A 25563-nucleotide genomic window follows, 5' to 3' on the forward strand; every position below is an offset into this window, starting at 1 on the left:
GCGTTCAAGTACAGTGATTTGCACTTGGTACAAAGAAAACTACATATTGGGGGGACGACAGAAACATTCAAAAAATTTCTGCTATAAATAAACGGAAGAACAATTGATGTAATTATTCACAACACGCAGCAATCAGTTTTTGCAGGCTTATTTCTGAAAATTCATCATAAGCAGCACTTCACATTACAGATGCCACTGCGATAAGCAGCCTAAACAAAAACATATAACGACTTTGATTACGGGAACAGCAAATAGACCATGGAGGATTTTTGGATCTGTTATGTTTCCCCACCCCCTTGTTCTTATGATCCAGGTTACAAGTTATGCTTTGATATGCAGCACGTCATTATGTAAAAAATAGCGCGAGAGCTTGGGGGTGGGGGCACAATAGATTCAAATTTCTTCGCTGATCTGTGATAACTGAGTATACGCGAACCTGAATGTCCTCGCTGTTGCACGTGATGTGAATGATGTAGTCTCCTGGCACAGTGGGGTAGTACTTGGCTTTGCAACTACCATCTCTGTTGTCCTCAGCATCTATTTGCGCCTCACTCGGTCCCTCGATCGAAAAGCCTACAAACCAAGTCATATTATTGTATTTCACAAACCGATTTTTTTTTGTATTATAGCCATAAAAAAGCTCTGTAAAATGCCAAGCTATTAGCATCTGTGTTACTTATTGGATGGACTCATTAAAAAGATTTAAGATTTTCAACCGAAGTTTCTAATATTGCATTTTTTTTACCTTCTCACCTCGTAAACGGTGACAACCAACTCTTGAAGAGCTATTATAATTGCTATAGACTTCGTTTGAAAGCAATCAAAATGACGCTACATGTAAAATAACGGCCCAAAACTAAAAATCTGGTTTATTGATGCAAGAATTGCGCATATAAGCCTTCCTGAACTAATTAAAAATTTCTGATCCGGACTAATTCTAGTTCTTTATCTACCCATCGTTTTCTTACACCATGTCTGATTTCTGTTCGTGGTAATTCACGTCTTTAGCGTGACGTAACATGAAGCCGAAGAAAAATAACACAAAATACATTACCTAGATTAGCATCTGGTTCTCCTCGAGTGTCGACAGTGAAGGCTGCGGGTTTGTTCACACGACCGCCAGATAGACCAGGTCCATAGGCTATCACGCGAGAGTTGGTTGGCTTCTCAACTTGCACTTGGAAGGGACTTCTAGGCACGTCTTGTCCTCCGAACGCCACGATCACCTAAAGGGAGGATTTTTGCCTAATAAGGACGATTTCGCCTCAATCTACCAATCCTGCAATAGTATGTTGGTTTTTTCAAACGTTTGTTAGAAGCAATATGTTAGACATACGTCTGAGCATCAAGCAAGAGACATTTCAGAATCTACTGTTTTAAATTATAGATCGTTCAGATGAACAAAAACTATCTGAACGCAAATCAGACCTACTCGGATATCAAAAGCTCTTCTGAAGATTTAAAAGCTCAGTTTGAAGATCTACAAACACTTGTACCTCTTTCAGGCATTTTTGAGAACATGAAAACAATGCTCACTTCTTGGAAATTTTTAATTCAAGGAAAATCTTTTCCGCTCCAGAGGAAACTTTTTAACCTTATAAGGGCCAGCAATCATCGGTCTGTACACACACTCGAACTCTCCATCAGCCTTGGGCTGTTTAGAACAGGGTACTTGGGTGCCTCCTGGGCCAAGAACAGATGGTGTCAGTTCCCCTTCACCCGCATCCTTGGTGAAACAGTTGAAAACAGCTGGTTCGTTCGTGCGGAGACCTTTAGGCTGGACTCCCCGTCCAGTGACGTAGACACGACGAGGATCGTTCTCTGTAGTTAAAACAACTGTTTCAGCTACTATTGCTGATTTAAAAAATGCGTGATCAAACTGAGCCACCTGTCTTGAACAATTATTGAGAACTGTTTCGCATTTATCTATCTCCCAAGATGAGCAAAGTTCTAACTTTTCTCACTCAAAGTGATCATTTAAATGAAACGTTGCACACCCCTGCTGGTCGAAAAATATATAATGGGGCAACAAATGACACTTGGACATCATAAAAAGGGCCATAATTCAGCTATACATAATTAAGCCATAATGCTTAAATATACCACGTGCGCTTGGGGGGTTAAAAATTAGAAAAAGTGTGTGGATCGTTCCTGACCCCCCCCCCCCGCTTAATGGGCGCATACTATTTGCAGCACCATACTTCTAGAACGATGTATTATTTAATGGCATGTGCTCTGTAACTGTGTGGTGCACTGCATACTGGGGGGGGGGGGGGGGGGGGTGGTGCAAACGAATAGATCCAAATATCCAAATATATTTCTTGATAACATGTGCACACAAAAGGCTGCGGTGGATTGGATGAGGGAAAGGTCCAAGATAGCTACTCAAGAAGGGCAACTCAGTTTCAAAAACTCAGTTTTGCCGGGGGAAATAGCGGAGTGACGTGAAACCATTATTCTCAATAAAAGCGTTCACATTTACATACTAGGTCCCCCAAATGAAACTAACAATGACTTGATCAACTTTTCAAATTCCAAATTGATTAAAAAAGACTACTTGATGCGTGACAATAAAATAAATGATTGACAAAAACAAATAAAACTGAACACGGTATGAAACAAGTGCAATAAAATAGTAGTGGTAAGCGCTACAGGTAGCGAACGAAGAAGGAGGGTGGCGTGAAAACCTGGTTCAATGGTGGCGCAATCAACTGAAAAGAAGGCAAACCAAATTTACCATCTAAAATAACAACTATTTTTAATTAAGCCAGTTAAATTAGTTAAGTTATTATATTTCGGGTACCAAAACTCAACATTAAAAGCTCCCTAAAAGCGTCATTCTAGAGCAAAAGCGGAATATGTTTAAATAAATAGTACAAGTCAGTCAATTTACTGTGCTTTAAGTAAAACATTGATTGAAAACCCCAAACCCGTTCCCCTCACCCCCCCCCCCCCCCCCCCCAATAATACAACCGAAGCCGATCGGCTTTAATTAAATCGTCCTCCATAACTGCTTCTGCCTCTTAAAAATCAGATAACAATATGATTCGCGGAATGTCAAAAATTTATCAATGTACTAACTTTTTTTGAAACGTAAGCTCATAAGTAATTAGCGAATACAGTTGAACACTATATTTTCGTACTACTCTTAATTTAGTATAAAGATAACACAGCATCTAAATCTACAAATCGAAAAGTACATGTATACCAATTGGTGAGTTGCTATTCATGTAAGGACTCCTCAAAGTTACTTCACACAATTAAATTAGATTTAAAAATTCAAATTATTCTGAGAAGGCCAGGTGCACTATGTATCGAGGCCATCTTATATAAACCAATCTGGAAATGCTTCTGTAGATGTAATACCTTTTTCTCAGCGGTTTCGGGGAAAAACACAGGGAAAAAAACACTTAATTTTAGATAGGAAATCAACACCCACTTGACTTTTAACGAGCTGCGCATTTAGATCGTTTGGCCATGCCACGCTGGCCATGGCCAATCCTTAGCGGCCCATGGGACTTGATATTAACCTATCACAGCCGATTTGGGGTTTTTTCCGTAGGGGTTTACTTCCTAGACCCTTTTCTCCAGCATGCATTTAAAATTGCAAAAGTAAGCAATCTTCTCTTTTATCTAGCTCCTATCAGTGAATCTTTTAAATTGTCTTAATAGGTATGGTTAGCTGTCTTTGATAATTCTCGCTTTTTATTTTAGTCACTTGAGTGTTGTGTTAGAAACGCCTGAATAGTATTATTTTTATAAGTATCTTCAATTATTTACACAGTTCAAAACCAACCGAACGAAATGATAAATATATCGCAGAGAAAATTGGTATCTACGATTTTGAGCACAAAAAATGGACTAACTGGGTGCTTGCTGGGCGTTGGGTGTTCCCATGTTGACAGTGAAGGGACTTCCAGGCACATTGCGTCCATTAAAGGTAACCTTGATGACGTGAGCACCTGGCAGAGATGCCATGTACTTCACTGTGTACGTAGTCGCATTCTGAAACACACACACACACACATTCATGTGCAATGGAGAAGTAACATGATCGTGCATGGTTGAATTAAAAAACGTTGAATTAAAATTCAACGTCTTCTGCTAACTGCAGTTGTATATAAAATCAGAAATTTAAACAATGACTCATTGTAGAGGTCTTGAACAAGTTCTAGCAACCTGGAATTAGCGTGAACTAATTGATAGGTATTTTGGAATTGGGTATTTTGGTATTATGGGTATAATGTCCTGACACCAAACTAGTATTAAAGCTTCTGCATTATAATTCCTATTTCCCCATTACGATGGATTTGGCGGCCCCTACTACGTTGGGGACAATAGAAAAAGGGGCTATAATTGAAAATACCCTCATATATAGAACAGAATGAGAGGTGAGGGACAAAACTGTCGACATGATACAAAAATAAGTATACATATTTGCAAATGATTCAAGGTATGAATAGATAAGATATGAGAACTTACAGTTCGGTCCATTCTCATCTGAACACTCTCAGGTCGACTATTCGGATCCGTAATGTACACCTCCACATTTCCACTTCCAGCATCTAAACGTCATCAAGTCACGAATCGAAATACGCCCACCAAAACAAACAAACAAACAAACAAACGCCTTTTACGTTTTAACAGACTCTTTGTTACTAGTTCTTTCAATGAAAGGTCTCAAAACGTTGACTATTGTTAAAAACAACTTACACAATTACTCTTATTTTAAGAAAGCGTTGAACTTGGCAAGATAATAAAGCCACAAGAGAGGCTAAAAGCCGAGTCGATTTGCTTCTAAGACAAACACAAGGGCCTATTTAGATAAATTAATTTTTAATTGAACGGACCCCTTTCAGATATTAAGCACACTGTGCCACTGCTTCAAAATCTATTCAGCCGGAGTAAAACTAATGTGAACAACAACGCAGCTCTAGCAACAAAGTTTCAACTAATTTGAAAACAGCAAAGTTACCGTTAGTTTTAGTCGCTTCAATTGGGCATAGATAAAAGACAAACGAAAAAGTATTGTGCCTCACGTACCGTCTTTTATTAAATCTACGAAGTCCAAATATGATCACTTCGCATTAAACCGGTTTTTCAAAAAAGCATCAAATTCAGCTGCTAATGAAACGATTTATTCCTAGGAACTTAATTATGAATATGAACGTGTGCGAAAAATATCAATTATTGATAACAATGGAAAGTGAGGTTTGAGACGGTGAAGCACATCAGCTACTATCACTAAGCGGTGTACGGACAAGCAACGATCAAGTTCTCAATCCGCCTTCACTTTGTTGCTGCTTTTCAACTAATTCCAACGCGCCTGGTTGGGTAAACGATAAATTTTACAAGCCATTTTACGAGCAATTTGTACAAGCACCGGCAAAGGTGACACCGAAAGAATTCGGCATCGACCAATTATGATGCATAAAGAATTTCGTCAAATGCAACCGTTGCGAACCATTCCGCCTTTTTTCCGTCATCAATCTTGTGCCAAGCGAAAAAGCACACCGCTTCAATTTCATTAGTGATACCTTTTAATAGGAGACAGCACAAAATTAATCAACAGAAAAAATAAAAATAACAATTAAAAAAAGCTGCTTTAAAGATTGCAGCTCTCTGGTATTTTTAGGTGGTGTCGAGAGCGAGATAATCAGAGTATGAGTATTTGTGCAAAGCTTTCACGCCAAACTAATGATTCTAAAATCAGAGAGTTCATTGATTCTACTAGCTCCAACAGGTCATTGATCACGAGGTCACCAGTTTGTTATTACAATTAAACGAAACTGCAATACGTGCTTGTCATAGACTTTTAACGAGCTTGCTTAAACGTGCTTCTCATAAACTTTTCCTCAATACGGAAAGAAATTTCGTCGACCCAATCATGAGGAAAGCGACAAAAATTAACTTTAAAATTATCAGTTCGTAAGTAGGGCGCTATATAAGAAAATGAGATTGTCAAGTTTAAATCTCCGCGCAATGGTTTTCTTAGATATTTTAAAAATAAGACAAAAGCGAGAGAATTTTTATTAAATCCCATTAATTTCAGTCCTGCAAAAGATTTCAAATGATAAAAGATAATCTAGAAACTTTTCGTGTTCCAATTACAATTCAAATTATGAGTATCAAGTTCCAGTTCAAAACCACGCCTCAATTTCTTTCTCTTAATTTCAAAGATTCGGATTTAACTCTCCACTTCACTTTTTCCCATTTGGATCTTTTCTGCTACACTAAGTTATCACGAATTGTAAAAGAGATATCTCCACTCGGTATACTGAGGTCACTTTAAAAATGGTTTCCCGAAAAACTCAAAAACTTTGAGCTTTTAATGTAGCTGATAACACCAAAAATGATATAATAGAAATTTTTTTCAAGCTTACATTGTAATGCAACCATTTTTAATTGAGAGACGTAATACACTCAAACGATAGCAAAGCTAGCTTTTACTGAATGCATATTGTTCATATATGAATATGAATCAACTCTCTTAATTTTAACAGTATCTTTAAACATGTATAAATGGGGGTATAAAACAAAGCGGGTGCCGAGCAGAAAAGATCCGCCCATTTTGAAAGCAGGAGGCAAGAAACCTGATTTTTAATGAGAAATGCCTGCTGCAACTTGCTGCAGAAAAATATAAAATCCTGGTATCTAAAATCCCCATCGTAGACAACTAGAGATCAAAGAAGTAAACAAGAACTCTTATTAACAAAGAAAAACTCATTAGAAGTACAAGTTTTTAGACATTTCAAGTGCTTTCTCGGCAGTTTTCGAGTTCACGATTCCGAGAAATAAAGTTAGTAAGAGAGTAAAGCTGGGAGTAATAAAAAATTAAAAGGCTGAACAAATTGAAGATATTGCATATTTCACGGATATTTTGAAACTGTTTTGTTTTGAACCTTTTCACAAAAAAATGTCTTAAGAAACCGCGAAAGTTCAAATATGAAATCAAACTTCTTTAATTCATTAAAAACAAAACAGACAACAAGTTTCCAAAATTAAAATTTTTTGCCTCAATATCTTTAAAGCCAAATACTTCCTTAAAAAAATTATCAATAGGAAAATTTGGAAGCCAGTAGAAATTCGCATTCAATCAAAAACAGAAAAAGAGTAATTAATTTCTTCGATATTAAAAAAGGTATCATTGCTGATGTGACCTGTGCTGTTGCCTTTGAAACCGGTATGGTCGTCAAAAAACCAAAGGCTATCAAGCATGCAAGCTAGCAAAATTATTATTATTGACAAAAAATTATTGACAAAAATGTTTCAAAGTTAAACAAAAAATTTTGTTTCAAAATCTATGCGCGAACTTTTCTGAAGTACATGCAAAATCTACTACATATCTACTACATCTTTTAAACGATGCTATAAATTAACCGAAATCGAAGCTGCGTGAAGTCTTCTTTGTGGTCCTCTAGAGACCAAACAGACTAAAAAAATTAAAAGTAGAGTTCACAGAATTTTTTATGTTGAATTTTACACAATAAATGCACCTCAAAAACCCCTAAAATGATTTCCTTTTTTTAGTAGCAAAATCTTGGCTAACGTTTAGAGGCTATTGATATCTGTTTAAAAAACCAATTTGAACAAGATATTCAGAAAATCGCGTTTCTGACGATGATCTTATATATCCCCATGGAAAAAATTTCCCATAATATTGTTAAAAGCTATATCGTTAAAATCCGCGTTACAAGAGCGTTATTATGGTACCAAAAATTGTGGGGATGCTTGAAATTTCCAATTTGGCCAGAAGGAAAAAAGTCAGCTTCGCATATGTTTCAAAATTTCTTTACAAAATATTTGGACATGAAGTACCCAAGTTAGATAAGTAGAGTAAGGAGATAGAAGGATAAAACGGCGTCTGAAATGCCTTAATTCTCCCTCTGAAACTTTTAAGAAGAAGATAAAACTATACAATGTTTTCTAGAACTATTATATAACATCCCGACATGAAATGCCACTACTCGAAACAAAAATTCTGCTGAAACAGACCTTCGGTAAACACTTCGAAGAAGGTAGGCACACTGGCTTGCAGTCCGTTTACAGCCAGACCAGGTCCGGCAGCTCTGCACTTGGAGGCATCTCCCACAACTCCCGCCACGTTTACTGTGAACGGAGAGTCCTTGATCTGCATGCCAGACCAGCGCACTTCCACCTAAAAACAGTGGAATCAAAAATGGTTTCGCAAAATACATCAGCATCGAACACCTTCTCAATAAAACGAAATATTTTCACTTCAGGAATTCACGGAAAAAAAGAGTGCTATCAGAACTCGAAAATTAATTCGAAATTACATCAATTAAGTCTCAAATATCGAGCGAAAATATTTATATCGCAAAGCGAACCAAGAGTTATACAAGATTTTCCCGTGAAACTACTGGCACTTAAGACATGATAAAAACAAACCTTGTGCTGTCCAGCAACCAATGGTGTGTAAGTAACACTGTACGTCTTGTAATGGTCATTGTTGAAAGTTATCTGCGTCTAAAACAAAAAAAAACTACGATACCACATCTCATTTTTACAAAAAAAAAATAATTGAACAGTGTTTTAAAGCCACATTTTCGGTTTACATGATCAAATTTACAAGCGAAAAATTAAAAAGATTTGAGTAATATCAGCAATTATGAGTTATTGTGTCCAAATCAAGTGGGAACCTTCTCGAAAAAAGCCTGTAGAAAATACATGCTACGTAATTAATCCATACTGTGACGCAGTAATTGTACTGACATGTACTGTCTGCCATCTATAGCTTATAGGTAACAATAATTGCCATAATAAACTTGCACCTCAAATTGGGCAACGTTACCTGAAGCAAACACCCGTAATTGAGTTTGTTCCTTTATTTACATTGCATTTCACATTCCAGACAATTTACAATTCAGACAATAATGAATAATAAAACCGGAGGTGGTGGTGACTAACAGTGACTTGGGTTCCACTCGGATCCCAGACTGCCGCCTCGGCTGTTCCCTGTCCAGCTCCGTATGTCTCAATGGTGAAGTGGGTTTGCACATTCGCCACACAGCCCTCTGGCTCAACGCCTGGTCCATACGCCTACAATACCACAACAATGAGTCACAGTTTGACTAGACTTTTATGGGAGCAATAAATTTATTATTCCTGTCTGGTTGTGTTAATGGAACTGAAAAGTTCAAATAACCAGAACGTATTGATCGTATAGACTGTAATGCCATCACAGTCGTTTTCAATGTCCTGAAACAGGACGAAAGAAAAGCAGAAAACCTAATCATCTTTTTCGACATTCCCTAACTGTAATACCTGTAGTTTTTATTTTATACTATTAATTTCGGATGTCAGTGGATAATATAAATGTTAAATATCTATTCAGGTGCACATACTTCTTCAAAATATGGCTCTGTAATATTTTCAGAGAAATTAACAGCTAATTTCAAAAAATATTTCTGTAATAAAAATTTTTATTTTCGAATCTAGGGAAAAAAGTAACACAGAAAGATAGCTATATGTAATACAAAATCCAGATGCGAAATGACCATATTGCATGGATAAATAATATCACTGCTATACCTTTGCCCTCTGTGGCTTGCAGAATGGCTTGAGAGGGGCATCCGGCTTTGGCTTGGCCTTTGGGAACTGAGACAGGTATGTCATCACAGCCTTGTCATCCACAGATGGACTGATGATCTCTTCAGGTGCAATCAGCTGCAACAATCATATATCTGATTAGCTTAAACAGTTTTATGCTTTACATTTTTCTAGCTTGGCTACACTGTACCTGAACCTCATTTCAGTGCAGTCAATTTTGAAGCATCGTACGTCGCAGTCAGCCCAAATCAGCCCAAATATATCAGAAATAATATATCAAAAATATATATCAAAGTCGTATAAAATTTCCGCCATTAATTGATAATAGATCTTCTGCTCTCTAGAAGCTATCTGTTCTACTTTTTGAAAGACTTAATAGCCTGAATAATCGAATTACTTTTAGAGTTCAAAAACTCAGTACTGATGTATAATAACATTAGGATCATTGCTGGTTAAACTATTTTCCAAATGTTGTGAAAAAATTTTCTTCGTGAACTTTTCGAAAAAGGCGCGTTTGTCAAAATTATTAAAAGTTTACCTTGGGGACGTCGAGGTAATTCTGAGCAAGATCCATGGCATTGTTGGCATTGTCATAAGCATTGTTGGGGTTCCACTCGTCCCAGTCAGGGCACAATCCTAAAGTGTAATGTTTACATCATTATTTCAATCAGTCACAGGTAATTATAACGATAGAAACGTTAAATGCCGCAAAACAAAAATCAGCACAATTAGAAGCAACCAATTCCATCGAATAATACTCTATGGATTTTTAAATTTGGTTTCGTAATTCCTGTGAATTGGCGTTGCAGCGTGAAAACAAAACAGCTTCATAAATTTCGTCAAAAAGACCCATTAACTAACCAGTCAGAAGTATTCTTTGTTTATTTCGTGAGCAATTTCGTCTTTTTTCCAGTTTCCATTAAAATTACGATATCTGAAATCTGATGTTATAAAACCTACCCAACGAAGAATTCTATCCCAAAACAGAACATGAGCCCCTGTTTACCAAGCCATCGTTTATAACCACCACCAACAAAAACAATTTCTGCGAGCACATTTAACAATAATTATACTGCACCGGGTTTTAAAGAGTTGGTAATGGCGGCGAGTCTCAAACCCGAACCCCATTCGTCATTGTCAAAACCCTCACAATCATCAGGGTAGTCCTCAAAGCTCAGGTGTTTATTCACCCAAGAAAGCAGCCTTTAAAAGGTCAAAGGTCAAATTAGATACCAAAACACTCGGTGAGGTCATACCTGGAGCCTTGGAGTCAACGAGAGCTCCCAGTTTGGTACCATCGTTCCAGTCTTTGTTAAAGTTGTTGATCTTAGGGCCAGAGTAGTGGCCAGTGACGTAATTGTCCATCCACTTAAGAAGCCTGAACAAGGTTATTATGTAATACCAGAGGACCCTTCACCAGAAGCCACATACAAGCAAACTAAACTATAAATGATTAATAAACGTAAATCAGCGAGAAGAAAGATATCAGGCTAAAACATATGAATATCATTAAAATTCAGAATTACAGAGCTGCAAACAGCTATGCAACGCAGCTGGCCAGTCAGTAAACGCATTTATTTTTTTATCAAATAGAATGTATAGCGCACGTGAAATATCCGAAAAACGATCCGATCTCGATCCTAGCCCTCTCAAAAAAGAATAGCTTTATTTTCTGCTGCTGAAAGTTCGGAGCATTCAGATTCCAGCCCCACTACGACATCCTTTCGGTATCTAGTAATTAAACTATAGTCGATATAAGGAAGAAGCATCAATTTGAAGAAGTTCCGGTAAACAGCCCATCCACTTTGGTTAGACCGCTATAAAAATGTTAAAATGGCCCCGAGCCGCTCTAACAATTTGTCCAGTTTCCAAAAAGTTAAATCTTGTCAGATAAAATCAAAAACTCAAAATAACAAAAACTAAGGTAACGAAATACTCAAAATAAAGACTAACATGATTCAATTAATTGCGACGCACTTCGTTCGAGTACAATTAAAAACAAACAATTGAACATCTGGACATTGGCCATTTAAATTTCAATGCTTTTTAACCCTTAATATTTTTCAGACAATGGAATGAATTCTTTTCCCTGATCTCACCTTTCTCGTCCACTCTTGCTCTGTTCAAGGTCATCTTCGTCATTCCACCTTGCAAGAGCAATTGAGTAGTGCAGAATCAGAGCCCAGATCAGAGCCAGGATGAGTTTCATGTTTCCCGCATTTATGTGGGAGCTATCTAAAACATCCCGAACATATCCAAAGTTGAAAGGGTAGTGATAACCACCGGATCTGAGAGGTTTCAGCAGGTGATAAGCACAAGTGACAAGTGAGTGCCTAAAATACCAACCGTCTTAAAATAAAAACGAAGCTAATTTTATGTTTATAGAGTAGTTGTACTAGTTATCAGATTATCAAATTTTCTTTAGCATTGTTCAATATGAGTACTGCTTTTCTTTTAAAAAACGAACAAATAGTGAATTAATTCAACGCAGACAGAACATGTTGATTGGACCTTCTCCTTGGACTTCAAAAAATAGTCTAAGTCACTCTTTGCGAGATTGCATGTTTTATTAAAAAAATATTTTTATGTGTCCGATTTCAAACGAGATCGATTTCATATACAGAGATACTTGGGAACATAACAGCTGATCTAAAAGTGCTCCCGCTGGCTTTCAATCACAGTAAATTTTTAAATGTTTTGATAAGCTAACCACAAGAAAATTCATTGTTATACGCTTCTCAAATCAGAAAAAAAAATCTCTATCTCATATAAAAATCAATAGACACAATCACGATATATCGTTTAGCAAGAAGTTAAGAGAAAAAACGCAATAAACAAAACTTGTTAAATAAAAATGTCTATTTTCATTGCACAATCAGGACTTAATTTAAACTGTACTCCAGTTGAAACTCACATTCTAATCTAGATCTGATATACCCAAAATTTTGTAGTAAACTAAAGTAAATGGTAATGGGTAGAATCGAGAAAAATAAAATCCGACTTTATGAATATATTAGAGCCTATAAAACAGATTTATATATTTCTGTCAGTATTTTTTAATGCTAACGTACCAATTGTCACGAGATCGATGTTTTCTCGCTTCAGAAAGTCCAGGACAGCCGTAATATTACCCAGCTGTTGGATCTGGATACGAGCCTTTTTGGTGATACCAGGGATCTTCTTATCTGCCAGAACCTCTACAAGCCTTGCCAGTTTGATTCCGTCTTTGAAGTCCAACTGTAGGTTCTCCACTACCATCAATGGGTCATTCGTGGCCTTCAGTTTCTCATTGACCCATCTGGTGAAAGTATTCTGCTGGATCTTTTTCCAAGGAGCGTCTTCAGACAATTCTCGCTCAGCCTGAAATAATCTAACTTATCTACCTTTCATTTTCGCGTTTGCAATGTTGATAGGAGGCAGGAAACTGGTACTCAATAAAAAAATTCAGCGCCTTGCAATCAATTTTTGTTGCTAATGTCAAAGTGAATTTTAAACTTCTGCTTTGTCATGTTTGTCACAATACAGACATTTTCTTGAACGCGTTCAATAACCGTAGATAAGCATTCAATAAATTGTACTCGATCCATGGAAAACTGTGTCACTGAACAAAACTAAAGTTTCCTGGATTGGAAAATGCCGCGGTCAAAGGACAATTTTTCAAAATCTATTATCTAGGAATGTTAAACTGGAGCAAAAAATCGCTTTAATTAAAATGTAAAATAGATAATCCCATCTACGTATATTTTTGTCAAAAAAATTTGGCAGCAATGGTGTTATTGCATAAGAGCGGCTATAGTCACTTCCAAAAAATTGGCCATGGAAACCAAAACAGGAAAAGTCCAAAATTTGAGCAGTAGAAGGGCAGCAGATAACTAGTGCTACTGGCCTAATTAAGCGTTCTGCTGTAATTGGGCAGAAAAAAAAACGATTAAAAAGTTAATACAAAAAAAATCAAAACAAAATTTCAGTAAGCTAACCTGCATGAGTCGTTCTTCGTCATATTCTTCATCTTCGTCCGATTCCGGAGGCATGTAGGGCTGACCTTCAAACTGTGGTGGCATCGGATAATGAGGCATCTGACCCCCCTGGGGTGACATCATGTACTGGCCCTGTCCCCCATTCTGGGCATTGTTGGGGTCATACATGTATTGTTGCTGCTGTTGATCCATGATGACCCGATTAAGGAGAGTTCGTTCTAGAACAGGTTTGAACGAGTTCGAACGTGTTGTATCATGTTCAGAGTGTTCTGAACTATCGACACTTCCGTTAGAGGTAATGGGTAACGGTTTAAACTTGCGAGGCTGGATTTCAGAAACCTCCCGGTATGCCATAATGAAACCAAATTTATTCTACGCTATGTGTGAATTTTTTAAATTTCTAGAGTGAATTAGTTCATTTTTTGGTTTTCAATCCAGTACTTTTTAGTGCAAAACATTTCGGTGAATATTAGATGTAAAATTTTACAATTATCTATCTTGCCAAGTGCAAACATGTCATTGTCTTTGCTGTTAAGAAAAAATTTGTAATCTGAAAAGATACGCAATCTTCTGGCAAGATAAGTTCTGAATACGACTTTTTACTTTTAATAATTAGAAAAATGACTTGAATAACAAATACAAGTAATGGTAAAAGAAACGGCTGATTCGTTTTAACATGATCTGAGAATAACCAAACAAACAACTTGGCATATTTTTAATCTCAAGTTGGAAAATTTCCCAGTGTTTGAGACCATGGAGTAACAACAAAATGCAACATTTGGTGCGTCTCGCTAATTCTCTTCAGCATATGCAATGCTTCTGTGCACAAATATGCTATGTTAAACCATTAAACAGACATACTAGTGGAATGGAATATTTAATAAAATCCATAGCCTCTAGTGGTTATTAATACAATTGGCTGACCTAGTTATGATAATTTTTGCAAAGATTTGAGAGATGAGCTATTCAAGAAGCATCGACTGGTTTCAATGCCCTTTTGTTGGAAAATTATACTTAAAACATTATACAGAAAATGTGCCCAATTGACGAATACATCTACTCATATCGCTAACTTAACTGACCAAAATTAAAAAAAAAAGATGTTCTTAGACTCGAGTCTCTATATTTACCCTTATATTTCAAATGTGCCAAAAAACAAATTTACTCAATATTATAGAGTGCACAAAAACGTTTAGGCAGAGCCAAATTCTCTTCTCATTTCTTCGCAATTTAAGCTCCATCATGAATGATGAAATTCAAAAAAAAATCAAGGTGGTTAATTTTGCAAATAAAGAATTTCCCGTTTTTTCTTGTTACCACAAAAACAATCATTCTCAAGAGCCACAATCTCATATGGCCAAGAAGATTATTTATACCTAATTGTTGTGAAAAATTTATCAAATAGCCTTGCCGTTTCGTAAGTTTATCACAAGTCTTTCAGTTATTTGTGAATGTTCCAATAAATGGTTATTTTGCTCGGAGCCAGTTGTTTATTGAGAGCTCTACAGAAGTCACCAGGCTGCATTGGGGGAAAACAAGCCTTCACAAGGAAATCACTGAGCTTCAATCATAACTCTCGAAACAAACTCAAAAATGTCCAACTTCTGTTAGATAGAGGTATTCTCCAGCACAGATCAGATGTGGTTATTTGGTATGACGTGATTAGTAATTCAATCACACCTTACCATTCGAACATCGACACTGCTTTGAGAAAAGATTAACTGTTTTCATGCTCTGAAAAGATTTGATTGTTATGTAGTAGGTATTGTATATTTGCAAAGAAAAGGAACTCCAGACATTTTTGACGAATTGTGTAACTTAAAAGTTGGGCGAGCAATTAACGGAAGGAGTCATTTGCTACCGAAATTCAAACAAAAATAGAAATGGTATGAAAACCAGCTTTCTGATGTCCATCATCACGTTTCGATTGAACTTAATTTTATTAAAATCATAATACGAGAAAAAAAAAATTTGTACAAGTTGAATAATAGAACGAAAACTCGAAAACGCAAGAGCAGACCAAGAAAAAACGAAGCCAAAAAGAAAAAGAATAAAAAGAAGCCGAATAAAAAACTCGCCAATATTTATCATGGATTTTTAAAACTAATGTCTATTTATTCATTGTTTTGTGTCATTGTTAGCTAGCTCTTGGACAAAGGTTAATTGTATACGTGCGGTTCACGTGCTTTCTTCCAATTTGGGAGGATCTCTAGACGTCTCTGAGTCCAGCTGGCTCGAGGCAGTCCGGGGAGTCACCTAAATTGAGACTTTTTCATAGTATTAAGAAGCTTGATTAAATTCCAATAATCCTATTTTAGCTCATTGTTGAAACCGAGCTTCAGCCTTGTTAAATTACGCAAGGCAGAATTTTAGAATTCTGCCTTGCAGCAGAATTCTAAAAAACTCCAATCAAATAAACTTTCTTCGCATTAAACCATTTATTCATCCCTAATCATGTCCGATTCCAATCCAGAGAGCAGTCCACAGAACGTTGAACGGTGTCAGTAGCAAAGCATCTGAAGAGATACAAAAAGAGTTACCGCAACTTAAGTTTTTGGGACTCACACCATTGACAAGCGTTCAACAAGAAAGTAAACCGACTTCAGGTCATAAGAGGCCGTTCTTGGCACTAAGTCCAGCCGGAGAAGCGGAAGAAAGCAAGAGCTAAAAAATACAATCCAAGAAGGGATCAAAGAAGCAATCAACGATATTTTTCCTAGCCTCATAGGCTAACTAAAAAACAGCCTGAAAGACGACAATTAACAAAATAGTTAGGAAAATTCAAAAATTCGTTGAAGAAAGTAAAAAAGCGCGCCGAAGAGTAATAGATGAAAAGATTCAGAACTGGAAACAATGCTCACACAAACCAGCGATAAAATGATAATTTTTCAAAATTTCAGAGATGACAACTGATATGCAGCGCAAAACTGACGAAAAGTTTGCGAGGTTTATCAATGAAATTGGAACAAACACCAAGTCGCAGGAAACCGTGACAGATCTTAAGATACTCTCTCAAACATAGCTTCTAGAAACGTTAAATCGTCGTGATAATGGATACACAGACTAACACTCAAACAGCGCAAACGTTCCTGGATATAGCAGCTGACCTAAATAATAACGTTGATGCAACGGATATCTCAATTGCTCATCAACTTCCTTCACGAGACAAGAACAGATCAATCATTGTTATATTTACTAAGCGCAACAAAAAATTGAAGTCCTCAAAAACAAACGTAAATTAGAAGAAAGTTCCTCTTTCTACAATGTTAAAAGACACGAAGAAGCAAGTAAACCCAGGCTTTCCTTTCTCAAATTAATGAAAGGCGACGAAGGGATCTCGTCATCGTTCATACGTGATGGGGTCATACACTACAGGTGGATGGACGGAAAGAAATACAGAATCAACAACTTATTCGAAGGTGGTCTGTTTCTCAATTATTCTTTAATCGACATTGAACAGGGCTTCAAGACCCCTCAAAATCCAGATACAAAATGGACCAAAAAGCCCTTTCGAGGAACGTAAAAAGAAAGAAGCGGTATTTAACGAAACTAAACTTAACACAGAAAGGAACGAATTGATAATTTTACATCTCAAAGTAAGATCAATAAAAAACACCTACTGGATCTTGAATCTCCGATTTTTAGCTTAAAAATCCTGCCTCACAATGTCTGCCTATATGAAACCCCTTTGTGTGACGATGATGAAAGAAAACAATATCTAATACCGGGTTTTAGATCCATATCCAGAAGAGTAGAATATCCAGGGGAGGAGGAGTAATGATTCAAAGCAAAAGTGGATGCAGAATTATTTGGGGCAAAACTAAATCTTGCGGTTATTTATAACAAACCTAGGGAAAACAAAATGAAATTTAATGATAATTGTATACTTTTCTGGAAACCATCCAATCCCTTATCTTCCTCTAACTTTCAGTGGTAATTTTAACATTGATACATTACAAGAGAATGCATTGTTAAAAAAATATCTGAATTGTATATTATCTAACGGTTATGAGGTTTTCGCAAAATCAGCAACCAGGGAAACTGATACCAGTTCCACTTGTCTTGATCACTTCGTGTATCAAAATATTGATCTGTTAAACTGTGAAATTCTTAAAAATCAAACTTTTTCAGACCACGATCCAATTAATCGAACATGCGGAGTATTTTCGGAACCTAAACGTAAAACTACGTTTTGAGACACAGCTTTCCTGAGAAATCCTAGCACTGTAGAAAACCACGTAGAAACTCTCCGGGTGGCAATGTCAGAGTGTAGTGGAAAATTGCTGAGTGCTACAACTCGCTCAGAAGCTTTAAATGTTTTTAATGAAACTTTTCTTTAAGTCACTGATAGATTTACCCCAATCTGCAGTCCCCCCAGAAAAAATCTGCTGCCAAATTGGCTCAATAAATTTTTGCTTAAAATTAGGTCAGATCGGAAACAGCTCAAAAAAAACTGGAAGAAAGGTTGCCAAAACCAAGCCAAGTTTCAAGAATTCAAAAAGTGGCGCTTGACTTTTGGAAAAGAGCACAAATAATCAAAAAAGCTGTACTATCAAAATAGGTTCCAAGCTTGCCAAGCAGACTCGAGGAGAACGCAGAAACTTCTAAATGATATCAACGGAAAATCCAAAACATTTAATAATCCCCCGCTTTTGAACACTTGCCGGCAAAATTATAGACCTCCGACAGTTAAAAACAATGCAGATGTCTTAAATAATTTCTTTGCGAACGTTGATGCAACCTTTCGTGATCATTTAACTGCTGAACATGATGTTGATATCCCAAATTTTGCTCATTCCATGTTCTTTTTCCCAACAACAAAGCGTCATGTTGAAGCAATTTACCAAAGGTACAAAATGTGTCGTCCTCTGGAGATGACCTCAATTCCAACCACCTTAAAAGTAATTACAGATTTGATTAACCGGTCAGTGAACGAAGGCCTTTTGCCATACAGCCTGAAAACAGCCAAGATCGTCCTGTTATTTATAAGTGGCTCAAATTTGGAGAAAAAAAAACTATCGCCCTATTTCCCTACTCAATTTGGAGCAAAATTTTTGAGAAATGATGTTTTTAATAGAGTATACGGCTATTTCGAAAAACTAGGAATTCTTTCAAGGTATCAATCTGACATTATTGAAAAGCATAGCACCATTGAAGCACTTGTAGAACTCACAAGCACTCGTAGAACTCACCGAAAAAACTCGTAAATCTGGAAAAAAGAACGCTGTCAATTCGTTCTTTTTAGACTTGAAGAAAGCCTTCGATACTGTAAATCATAAAAAACTGCTAAAAAACGTGAAAGATATGGTATGAGAGGGAAATACTTAAAGTGGTTTGAAACGTATATATTTCAAGAAATAAACTCCTTTTTATGCGCTCACAAAAGATTAGATCGATTGTAACAGCGGCCAATTGATTCTAAACAACAGCCAACGTTCCGGTCAGATAATATTACCATAAGCGGGACAGCGAACCTCTGATCACGGCTATGTCTCTCATTACCTTTGGGATTTAATCCAGAAAGTGGGACAGCGGACCTCTGTTCACGGCTACGTCCCTCATTACCTTTGGGATTTGATCCAAAAACCGCGGTCTGCTTAGAGCAAAACATTGACGCGCGGAAAACCCGCTCATTGCCAATTGTTTAAAGCATGATGTTCCAATTCAGCTAAGTGCCGTAGCATCACTTTTTTTAATCTAATAATTTAGCATAATAAGAGTATGCACCAAAAGTTAATACTCTTCTCTACTTGGTCAGAAGACTTCTCGCTTAAATTAAATTAACATATCTCACCCTCCGCCTATTGTGTAAAGGGTAGATTGTGGAAAAGATCTGAAAATTTTGCAAAACATTTTTGAAATACATATATGACAACGCATTGCAACCAAAATTACTCAAATTTGCGCAGATCATATCAAAAGCACATAAAATTTAGCAATCCACTGACAAAAACGACGAACGTTTAATGATAAAGACAAATTATGTATCTACATCTAATTTCAACAGTATTATGAAATTAGATAATTCTCACAAGAAACAAAAGAACAATATTTGACTTCAAAAATGACGCTTAACTTTCGGAAAAGAGCACAACTAATCAAAAAAGCTGTACTATCAAAAGAGGTTCCAAGCTTGCCCAACAGACTCGAGGAGAAGGTACAAACTTCTGAATGACATCAAAGGAAAATCCAAAACGTTTAATGATCCACCGCTTTTGAACACTTGCCGGCAAAATTATAAGCTCCCGAAAGTTAAAAACAATGCAGATGTCTTAAATAATTTTTTGCGAACGTTGAGGAAACCTTTCGTGATCATTTAACTGCTAAACATGATGTTGATATCCCAAATTTTGCTCATTCCATGTTCTTTTTCCCAACAACAAAGCGTTATGTTGAAGCAATTTACCGAAGGTACAAAATGTGTCGTCCTCTGGAGATGACCTCAATTTCAACCACATTGAAATTAATTACAAAGTTGATTAACCGGTCAGTGAACGAAGGCCTTTTGCCATACAGCCTGAAAAAAGCCAAGATCGTCCTGTTATTTATAAGTGGCTCAAATTTGGAGAAAAAAAACTATCGCCCAATTTCTCTTCTCATAATTTGGAGCAAAATTTTTGAGAATTAATGTTTTTAATAGACTATACGGCTATTTCGAAAAACTAGGAATTCTTTCAAGGTATCAATCTGATTTTAGCGAAAAGGATAGCACCATTGAAGCACTTGTAGAACTCATAAGCACTCTTAGAACTCACCGAAAAAACTCGTAAATCTGGAAAAAAGAACGCTGCCAATTCGTTCTTTTTAGACTTGAAGAAAGCCGTCGATACTATAAATCATAAAAAACTGCTAAAAAACGTGAAAGATATGGTATGAGAGGGAAATACTTAATGTGGTTTGAAACGTATATATTTGAAGAATTAAATTCTTTTTTTTTATGTGCTTACAATAGATTATATTGACTGTTACAGCGGCCAATTGATTGTAAACATCAGCCAACGTTCAGATCAGATAAAATTACCAGAAGTGGGACAGCGGACCTCTGTTCACGGCTACGTCCCTCATTACCTTTGGGATTTGATCCAAAAACCGCGGTCTGCTTAGAGCAAAACATTGACGCGCGGAAAACCCGCTCAGTGCCAATTCTTTAAAGCATGATGTTCCAATTCAGCTAAGTGCCGTAGCATCACTTTTTTTAATCTAATAATTTAGCATAATAAGAGTATGCACCAAAAGTTAATACTCTTCTCTACTTGGTCAGAAGACTTCTCGCTTAAATTAAATTAACATATCTCCCTCTCCGCCTATTGTGTAAAGGGTAGATTGGGGGAAAGATCTGAAATTTTTGCAAAACATTTTTGAAATACATATATGACAACGCATTGCAACCAAAATTACTCAAATTTGTACAGATCATGTCAAAAGCATATGAAATTTAGCGATCCACTGACAAAAACGGCGAACGGTTAATGATAAAGTCAAATTATGTATCTACATCTAATTTCAACAGTATTATGAAATTAGATAATTCTCACATGGAACAAAAGAACAATATATGACTTCAAAAATGATCAAACCAGAGGCATAAAAAACATTCAAGATTTTTTGAACACTTAAAAGAACAAAACAAAAACAAAACCAAAAGTATGTTTTGCAAGATATAGAAAAAAGTTATTCTTCAACCCGATTCTATTTCTATAAAAGCGAAATCTTTTTTAACCTGATAAAATTGCATACGACTCAGACGCCACACTAAACGACACTGCATCTATGTCTGTGTGCCTCACTGTCTTTGTAAATTTTGAAAATGGTATCATTTTGAATTCCAAAAGACAACGTGTCGTTATTTGGAGATTCGCATAACTTTGTGTTTGTTACCACTAGCGACATCTAAAGGCCACCTTAAATTTAAGTCAACTGTTCTGGGTGAGAGAAATATCTGCATCTCAAAATTAGGTTCATTGTATTCAGCAAAAATGTTCATAACGTCGGCCTTTTTTACAAATTCAATGCGCTTCTCAGCTAAGCTAATCTTTCAGTTATTAGGATTATACAAAGAGAGAATAGTCAGCTCTCAACTTGTTCCAGAAAATATGCTTTCGGTAGGTTTCAGTGAGTTTTGCAGTCTACGTTCCCAAACTTTTCCAATATTTCACATCGATTTAAAAGAAACTCTACTACTTAAGGGAATCTGGGAACCCAGATAAATCTAATTTAATTATATTCGGTTTTTTCCAGTTCGGTGTCTACTCATGACCCCAGGTTAAAAATTGTACTTAACCTTCTGCCGTCAAATGTTAAAATTTCAGTAAACTTCAAAATTTTTGAATTCAATAACAGCGTCATGAGCTACGACTCTAAATTTATTTGACAACTGAATCCCGCAATTAGTGTTCGGATTTTATTTTTGAAAACTTCGTCCAATAGGAACAATATATCAATCAAGGTACAGTTTTATAAATTTAAGCAACTTTGGTTTGATACATTATTGCTATCCTTTACAGCTTCCTCTCATCAAAAAATTGCACGCATACAAATCAAATAAGATTAAATTTCCGTTCAATAAAAAAATGGATAAAACTTCTTAATTTTTGTGAGTTTTTTTCTAAGTCGCCAATAAGTCGTTAGTTTTCAATTGAAGCCAGAAATTTGTCTTAACTTATTTGCTCCTATAGGTTTATTTCAGACAGTCATTAACTATCCAAATTATAAAGTGATTTATGTGAAATCTAAGCTCTCCTATTTATATCAATTTGCTTTTCATTTCAAATAGTTTTGTCGTTGATGTCAAAAAACCTATCAGGCTGTAATAATGCTTTGCATAAATCAAACCTTTGTTTCGAGTTTCTGGTTAATTGAAAAAAAAATCAGTTAATGAAACAGGATTTACTATGCCACCATTTCTCTTTAATGCACCAATGCGGTCCGGTCCATCCATCTTATCACGATAATAATGGAAATTATTAGAGTTTACTCCTTTTTTATGATAAGTGATCCTAATTCGTCGTGACTAAATTTGGAACTCTTTTACCTATTACTAGCCGATGGGTTGCAATAGTATTCCTTTATTTCAAATTTCATGATTTCAAATTGAACTATGTTGTCTGTTCATGACTGTCTGCAGAATTCATTGAGTCATTGAGTCAAAAATAAAATAAATTATCAGTGTCACGAGTACAAAATATCTATCGATCCAAATTGCTAGGTAAAAACCTTATCTGCTAAATTTATATGACAGACCTTTCGACTTCCAGTATTCTTTTGCTTCTGAAAACGTTGGGTCAAAAACTAACTTTGGGTCAAAATAACTTCTGTCAACTAATAATAATTAATAACAAGGGGGCTCGGTAATGTGCGTTCGCACAATAAGTTCCGACCCCGCTCATCTACATTTTTCAGTTAATTGTCTAACAAATGAAGAAGAGATAAAAAAAATTAACATATCAACATATCGTTCAACAGACTACTAAAAGAATAAAACAATCTACTCTAGAGGGTCTATGAGACCTGTAGCTACCGTAATATGACTACCAGGAAAGACGGCAATAAAAATCAAACAGTTACAATTATTAATTACGACCAAAACTCCTTGTCCATTTTTTGAAAACCACTAATAACCAAATCAAAAGGGCATCAGATCAATATTATACTGAGAAGATTAAACGGTACTTTTTGGAACAAAACATGGGACTTTTCCTCAATGCGACTTGGCAACAAGTCGACTAGAAATGAGCAAATGCGGCAAAAGTTTAATAAAACATTGCTTTTTTTAATTTAAAAATTAAAGTATTAAATTCGAACTGATTAGAAACATTACGCATCAAATTAAATCGTTGAGAGAGCTTTTTATACCTCAATAGAGAGTAACTGAGGCATTTCATTATCCAGGATATGTCATACGACTACAAAAAGAATGACAAACAGGTAAAATATGCACAAAAAATTATGCACGAAAACGATGTCCCCCCAATCAATTAAATATTAAGGTGATCACTAAAAACAATAAAAATCTTCGTTTGCAATTTTTGCAGGTGAAAACATTTGTAAATGACGCCCATTATTGTGATACTGTGAAAAGAAAACAAAGACCTACAAAAAAGGGGCATGTTTGCCAAAATCAAGAAAATTGGTTTTATGAAAAAACTAGTTGTTCCAAGAAGAAAGAACATTTGAGGAAAATAAAACCGTTGTGAAGAGAAAATTGTCTTTCAAAAGATAATTGATGTGAATTGTATATAGAGATGCTCAGCTATAATTCAACAGAAATAAAATTGGCAGATCTCAAAAATCTATCTCTTTTTTATTAAAAAATTTTTTCAAAATTTATAGCCAACAAAAGCTTTCGACTAAAAGAGTTGACAGTTTGTCTTGCAACTACTCGGAAAACTGATTGCGACATTGTTATTAATGAGACTAAATCAAAAGACTATAAAATAACATTAAATACAAGCTGAACTAAGTTTCAAAAACAACTTTACGAAACCACAGTTTTGAAGCCATTAAATTTATAAGATATTAACCACGAGAATATAACATCTTACTGTGCGTCTCCTTTGATAATCATAACACCCTTTCGTAAAACGACTATCACAAAAATAACAACAAAAAGAACCACAAAAACTGAAAGTATCTAAACTCCACAAAACTGTTCTGAAACAAATTATCTAAGCACTGAAGACATAATTTAAAAAGTTTAAACAACAGGAAAATTATTGTTTGATTAAACAAAACATTAAAAAGAGCTCTTAATAATGAGGCTAATTTACGAAAATGGTACAACATTGTAAAAAACGAAAAAAAAACGCAAACCAGAACAAAAAGGGATAAGTTGAAGAATACTACTACTCTAATTTTTAGAAATATAATTCGAAAGTCAAAACAGCCATTAGTTATTTACCGATATCAATTATTTAAGTTCAATTGTTTGTCAATAGTTGGCCACTGAGACCTTTAGTTACAATTTTTGGCATATGACAACAAAAATTAACAGCAAATAAAGGGCAAAAAAACTCTAACAATTTCCGCAAGAGAACCGTGTCGCCGCCCTTCAAACCATATGTTATAAAAACGAAAATTATGCTCAGTTTCAAAAGCTGTAAATCTTCTGTCAGTTAGATTGTTAGATAATGCGACAATTTACAAAAGAAACAAAAACAACAGCAAAAATTAGCAATTATACACAGAAATCAGAAAAATTTGTATAAAAACTCGCAGTACCAAAAAGAAGAAAACCTTCTGTTAAAACAATCGGCCAAAAAATTAGTTTTTTTTCAATAAGGAAGAAAGGGTAACCTGTACTCGCTGAGAATAAGCAAAATGTTGACTAAAATATAAAAAAAATGACAAATACAGAAAATCACAGAAATTTCCTTAAAACAAATATATTCAATAACATAAGAGACATTACGTAACAACCGAATAAATAAAAAAGTTCACCTGCACCTCTTGAGGAGAAAATTTAGATCTTTCAGTGGTCAAACTTGAAAAATCAGACTGCCAAAAGAATAACAATTGAAGGCAAAGGACAAGATTTCAGTTAAATTTTACTAAAACTCTTCCTCAAAGTCATAAAAACCCGTCGGTTTTTTGAAAACAAACTGTACCTATATTTCGCCTCAAATTTACGTAAACTGGAGCTGTCATTAACGGAGCTGTGAAGAAAAAATATTGTCAGTAATTAACATTAAAAGAACAAAAGCAAAATATTTTGAAAAAAGGCAGCATCAAAATAAAAAACTAAGAGTCCATTATATTATCGAACCTCTCCTTGATTTTGCCACGCGCCCTGCAAACTGACCAAGTGTTCCAAGTATTTGCGAATTAGACCAATTGTTGAGCGGATTTCTTCAAATATTGAAAAAAAAAGATGCATTTTGTATAATTATCGAGTTAAATATGCAAAAAACGGCAAAGTTTTAATTCCCGAAGACTTTCATACGACGCCTAATGGCAACCAGCACTCTTTTTGAGATTAGAGAGTCTGTGTTAAGGTTTCTAGGTCACTAAGTCTGGCAAA

At 35.7% G+C, this 25563-nt stretch overlaps 2 protein-coding genes across 6 annotated transcripts in view; both read right to left on the reverse strand.

Annotated features, from left to right (window-relative positions):
• The window catches only part of LOC142342786 (eukaryotic translation elongation factor 2-like), a 425342-nt gene that overhangs the window by 336145 nt on the left and 63634 nt on the right, over positions 1 to 25563 (reverse strand). The gene's annotated exons all lie outside the window — the stretch shown is intronic.
• The window catches only part of LOC142342784 (filamin-A-like), a 90289-nt gene that overhangs the window by 42563 nt on the left and 22163 nt on the right, over positions 1 to 25563 (reverse strand). For 4 of the 5 annotated variants that reach the window (XM_075394351.1, XM_075394352.1, XM_075394350.1 and 1 more), the window contains exons 2-16: positions 13548 to 13765; positions 12642 to 12930; positions 11670 to 11805; positions 10827 to 10948; positions 10109 to 10206; positions 9553 to 9687; positions 8929 to 9060; positions 8410 to 8487; positions 7996 to 8158; positions 4483 to 4565; positions 3867 to 4005; positions 2688 to 2711; positions 1595 to 1821; positions 1055 to 1226; positions 437 to 573 (exon numbers count right to left, since the gene is read on the reverse strand). In XM_075394351.1, the coding sequence (XP_075250466.1) occupies positions 437 to 573; positions 1055 to 1226; positions 1595 to 1821; positions 2688 to 2711; positions 3867 to 4005; positions 4483 to 4565; positions 7996 to 8158; positions 8410 to 8487; positions 8929 to 9060; positions 9553 to 9687; positions 10109 to 10206; positions 10827 to 10948; positions 11670 to 11805; positions 12642 to 12930; positions 13548 to 13739 (2127 nt within the window). In that variant the 5' untranslated portion in view covers positions 13740 to 13765. The remainder of the gene's footprint in view (positions 1 to 436; positions 574 to 1054; positions 1227 to 1594; positions 1822 to 2687; positions 2712 to 3866; positions 4006 to 4482; positions 4566 to 7995; positions 8159 to 8409; positions 8488 to 8928; positions 9061 to 9552; positions 9688 to 10108; positions 10207 to 10826; positions 10949 to 11669; positions 11806 to 12641; positions 12931 to 13547; positions 13766 to 25563) is intronic. The other variant, XM_075394353.1, reaches the window with a different exon arrangement.

Source organism: Convolutriloba macropyga, chromosome 7, assembly GCF_964194025.1.
Source record: "Convolutriloba macropyga chromosome 7, txConMacr16.3, whole genome shotgun sequence".
In the NCBI taxonomy this organism is placed as follows: domain Eukaryota; kingdom Metazoa; phylum Xenacoelomorpha; order Acoela; family Convolutidae; genus Convolutriloba; species Convolutriloba macropyga.